The sequence below is a fragment of the Monopterus albus genome, unplaced genomic scaffold (assembly GCF_001952655.1).
Source record: "Monopterus albus unplaced genomic scaffold, M_albus_1.0 scaffold481.1, whole genome shotgun sequence".
NCBI classification, from domain to species: Eukaryota; Metazoa; Chordata; class Actinopteri; order Synbranchiformes; family Synbranchidae; genus Monopterus; species Monopterus albus.
Window position 1 is genome coordinate 58,444 of NW_018128361.1, and position 5,529 is coordinate 63,972.

The 5,529-nt window shown below is 40.0% G+C and overlaps 1 protein-coding gene across 2 annotated transcripts in view; it reads left to right on the top strand.

Annotated features, from left to right (window-relative positions):
• vegfaa (vascular endothelial growth factor Aa) overlaps positions 1-5,242 on the top strand; it is a 20,048-nt gene extending 14,806 nt beyond the window's left edge. For both annotated transcript variants that reach the window (XM_020587815.1, XM_020587816.1), the window contains one exon: positions 2,345-5,242. In XM_020587815.1, the coding sequence (XP_020443471.1) occupies positions 2,345-2,366 (22 nt within the window). In that variant the 3' untranslated portion in view covers positions 2,367-5,242. The remainder of the gene's footprint in view (positions 1-2,344) is intronic.
• Positions 5,243-5,529: the final 287 nt, after the last annotated feature.

Genomic DNA, 5,529 nt, shown 5'->3' on the forward strand with positions numbered 1-5,529 from the left:
CGGTACCGGTCCGTGGATCAATTGGTACCGGGCCGCACAAGCAATCATTAATTATTTCCGTTTTATTTATTATCTGAGTCTGAACGATCTTTTATTTTGAAAAATGACCGTATTCTCTCGGTTACTTGAGCGCCAAAACTGGCTTACTTGTGGACATATTCAGCCTGCTTAATGAACTCAATCTGTCACTTCAGGGGAAAATGACAACTGTCTTCAAGTTGGCAGATAAAGTAGTTGCATTTAAAGCCAAACTGGATTTGTGGGGACGGCGCGTCAACAGAGGCATTTTGGACATGTTTCAAACATTAGCGGGGATTTTGGGTGAGACTGAGCCTGAGCCTATATTCTCCCAGCTGGTGCACGATCACCTGTCTTTGCTTTTAAAAGAGTTCGAGCGCTACTTCCCAACCACAAAGGACCTAAGGAATGGATCCGCAACCCATTTGTCAACAAACCAGGTGAATCCAGCAGGTCTGTGCAAGAAGATCAACTGCTGGAGATCGCAAATGACCCTTTAAAAGTATGTTTGAGACAACAACTCTGTCTGTGTTCTCGATTAAAGTCATGACAGAATACCCTGAATACACCCTCCTCTATTCACTCACCCTAACCGGTCGAGGCAGAAGGCCGCCCACCAAGAGCCGGGGTCTGTCAGAGGTTTTTTCCGTTAAAGGGAGTTTTTCCTCCCCGCTGTCCCCAAGTGCTTGCTCAAGGGCGATGTGTTGCGTTTTTTTATATTATACTGTAAGATATATACAGTCGCTACATGTGTCCTTCTGTAATGTGCCTTGAAATTATTTGTAATGTGCCAAACCAAAAATCAAGGTGAACTGAATTGAACTGAATCGAATGCAACAGTCACATCACATTCAGGAGATAATAATATCTTGTGATTACACTGAAATGTTGTTTTAATTTGGTCTGAATGTTAAAGATATTACATCTAACAATTGACATGATGCTGTCATTCAGCTTAGCTTTAAAACATTGCCAGGATTTATTACAAAAGTCTGAGTTAAGGTTTGACAGTCCAAGACTCATTTCATACGTTTCATATTAGGTCAGCAAGTTGCCTTGTTTTAGCTGGGTGGGAAAAATCATTGTAAAAGGGGATTTCACAGGGTGAAATCTAAGGCTCACCCATGAGCCTAAGATGCGTGAGCAGCAAGTAAACTTTTTAAAAAGTTGGTTCATCTGTCTTAAACTCTTACTTGCCAGTTTACAGTTTTGGTTATATTTGTCCAAGATTTTTTTTTTTATATCCAGTAACTACCACCCTAATACAACAGAAGTAAATGCAGTTTTGCTGGTGGTGCTGAAAAATATTTTTAAAAATCCCAGAAAAATATTTAACTGCAACATCTTTATGCAGAAAGTGTTTTTCCTTGACTCTTAACAATCCATAGGCCTCACTGTCAGCAGCTTTCAGTTGGACATTTCCTTCAGCAAAATGATGGCTGAGTGGTCAAAGTGCATTCCACATAACCTCAACACCCCTGGCTTAACTCCTGTTAGGGATCTCTCTTGACACACCCCCACACTGTTCCCTATCATGCCATTTACCTCCACTATATTGAGGATGAATGCAGAAACACCAGAGACAGGTATCTGGATAAATACAGCCAAAACTTGAATTGCACAAAAAAAGTCCTCAGCAGCAATGACGGGTGCTTCACTGGTCGTTCATATTGACAAAGGTTTGCAAATGACCGAGTGTTCATGCTGCTTGCGTGTCACAGTTACTGGCTTTTACTTGTGTCATTTTCATGAGTAAAAATGAGTGGAGTCCTCACCCTGTGTGCAGCATGGAGCCCAGTAGAGAGCTGCTGCCTTTAGTTAACAAGGCTGTGTTTTTGTGACATCTCTTGACCCAACCCCTTCCCTGACCTGAGAGCCCCCCACATTGGTTTGGATTGAGAGAGCAACACAATGTCAGTGACCACTGGCATTCTTTCCACAGACAGGGTGGAGGGACTTTAAGGATGAGAGTGCTGTAGAACTGGGGTTAAGTGCCTGTTCACCCATACCACCCCACCCCCTTGAACTAAGCTACCACAGTCTCAGAGAACATAGTGACATGAGACCAAAGACCAAATCTTTCATGGAAAAAGTACATTTTATATATATGTATTGTATGTCACATGTACCAGGAAGTGGAAACTACCCCTGATCATTGATTCCCCAACTTTGTTCACTGTCCACTTCTACTTCCTGTTCTACCCCTGTCTTTGTTGTGTGGAGCAGTTATGTGCAACACATCATGCTCATGATATTCTGAGATCTGGATGTATAAAACCAGTTGGCTGCTTGTGACTCAAACAGATTTTAAATTTGTCCTCCACAGATGTGTCAAACCAAGGAGATGAGACCAGCAACACTGTTATGAAGAAATTCTTGTCTTGGCACAGCACTTTGAAACCTGAGGATGCATTCCCGGCAAGGACACAAAACAAGAACACATGACAGGACATTCTGAATGCAGATCTTGCCACTCTCTGTTTTCCGCCTAAAGATATTATGTATGTACATATACTATGAATACAACTACATTGTATATTGCTGCTACATATAGACACTATTTAAAGCGAAACGAATGCACCACTAGTGTGTGAATGGGAAATGTCTCTGTGCCCTAATGCTCATATGTAAAACTGGGAGAAGAAATCTTTTATTTTATGTAACACTTCACTGGATGCTGGTCTGCTGTGGATTTGAATACCTTAAATATTTCTTAGAAGACAAACTGGTGACCACAACAACATGGAGCAGTGCAGCAGAAGGCAAATTCACCTCTGAACTCTGACAGAAGAGACTGAAAGGAAACACACAGGACTAGTTGTACTTGAACTGAACAGCAAGTCCAACAGCTGTTGTGTGACATGGTCTGAAGTTTAGTCTCCACTGAACTGGTGTGAAGTTACTGTTGACAAAGGTTAAGTGCAGCGGTATCAGATAATGTGAAGATGACTTTCTTCCCTCGTGGAAGGGTTGACAATGGTAAGAACTGGACTACAGATTAGTTAATGATTTTGGCAGGTAAATAGATTTTAGCCTGTGTTAAACTTTGGTTAGGGTATGGCCTATCCCTAAGGGTGAGCATGTAAATGACCTTTAACTTTGGAGTGAAAAGTAGAAACAGAATTTTCATCAGGGTTAGAGAAAAACCGCCACCTGTTTAAGTTTATGCCTCCTCCTGTAACCCTTCTGTGGTGGGAGAACAGATTTGTTTTGTTAGTTTATTATTGACATTTTGAGGTGTTTGTGTTTCACAACATCTTGAGGCCAGGCTGTCTAAAGAGACATTACTGTAGGTATATATAGATGACATCACCACCTAACCTTCAAAACCTTCCAGTTTCTTTATTTAATGGCTTTGTGTTTGTTTCCAAAGAAATATGCATCTACAACAGAGCAATTCATTTTTAACAATCTGTATATGTTCATTAGACATCCCTTCGTCGGGTACACTGCATTTAATTTATAGAATATTTTCAGTATTTTGTTCTATGATATTTATATGCTGTGTTAAGGTTGTTTTTTTTTGTACTCCTGAACTGTTTTCAGTTTGTCTGGAGTTTGGATGGAGAATACATATGGTTGCAGATGCCTTTTTATGTGGGGACAAAGGACTGAAGGACAGTGCTTTGACATTCCTGATATAAACTAAAGCCAGAAGGGAATCATGCTGGGACCGCTGACCGATAGAAACCCAAGTTACCAACATATGTGGGAATGATGTGCCCGCACAGGTGTTTTTTTTGTTTGTTTGTTTTTTATTCTTGACTGGAGCGATGGGCATGTGGTTTTGCACTTGTGGGCCTAAAGACACATCATATTAAGGACTGTAGGAGTCTTGTTGCCACTGCTCAGCTTGACCCTAATATAGTGAAGTCATTCGGACTGTGGCCTCTTGTCTGTGGGTGGCGAACTGGCACAGTGTTTTCTCTGATTAGAACCCAAGCACTAACATAATGTCCTCACTCTTAATATTATACTGTTGTGAGGTTCACCACTGCTTATCACAAATCAAATATTTCCTTTGATGTTAAAATGTTATATGAGAAAAGAACCTGACTCTTTGATAGGATCTAAAGTACAATAAAGTCACAAGGTAAATATATAAGTGAGACGCATAAGTTGCACTAGGAAGATTTAAAACTACTAATGACATAAGGTCACTGTAATACAGTATGTACTGCCATATATTATGTATTTTATTTAAATATCATACCTGGTTCAGATTTAATGTCCAGGAGCTGTGGTAATTATGTGAAAAATTTTGTCCAGATGGCAAATGCACAGAGGACAGTTTGGACCTTGGAAAAAATGTACCTCTGACATTTCTATGTAGCCTTAGCAGTCATGCCCAAATTAGTCATTTGTGTTCTTGAGTTGATAATTTGTGCCTAGCAATTAGTACTTATGGAATTAATAATTTATTGGAATTAGTAGCACATTAGTAATTAGTTCCCTTAAATTGCTCAAGAGAACCCAATGAATTCTGAAAATTCCACAAACTTAACAGCTAAAACCTTGAAAACAGAATACACATGTATCGCTGTCACAAATATAATTCATTCATCTTCCACTGTTTATGTGACAAAGCAGCATGTGTGCACCTAGCAGGTAAACAGAGTGCAGTAATAAGTCACATCTACACTGAAAGGCTCCTCTGTAAGTCACAGGACCAGCCACAACCACCTGTATCTTCAGGTCTTAACTGTTACAATAACTTTGACTCATTTGAAAGAACAAATGACTAATTTGTGTGCGCAACTTAAACATTCAAAGGTGTGAATATGTAATTGCATTGTGTGCAAGGCTTATTGTCAGAAATGGTCAGGAGACAGGTCAAGACTTTAGATTTTAGTCATCTTTTTCAAATGGCTTTTACCTGTTTCCATGCAACAAAGCTATAATGTAGTATAAGCTGTTATAATGAGCCATTCTAAAGGGTCTTGATATCAGATGCTTATAGCCTAAAGCTGCTACACAGAAAAGCATCCACCCTCCAAAATCACGTCTTTTCATGAATCCTACCTGTGTGTCTGTTGGTGCCAGATGTACCAATGCTGTGTATGTGAACTGACCTTCTGTGCGGCCACCCTCAAACTAGAGGCCTGAGAGTGTTTTCACTGAGTCCGGCTGCTAGCTCTGTGCCTAAGCCTCTCCACTCCTCTCATGATCACATCATTTGATTTGTATTTAAATGAATTGTACAGCCATGTTTTTAGTATATTTTCACATTAATATATTTATTGGTGCTGTAAAATGTTTTAAAATATAAATGGTATTTTTTTGTTATTTTTAGTGTAACTATTAAAACATATTTATTTTGAAAATACAGTAGCCGTCCCTGGTAGGCTAGTGGTTAAGGCACCGCGCTCTCACCGCTACATCCCGGGTTCAAATCGGTTGCATCAGGAAGAGTTCCAGTGTAAAACGTGCCAAATGTTAACATGCGAGTCGTCAGTGTGACGATTCGCTGTGGTGACCCCTAAACGGGAAAAGTCGAAAGTGACTTTCGCA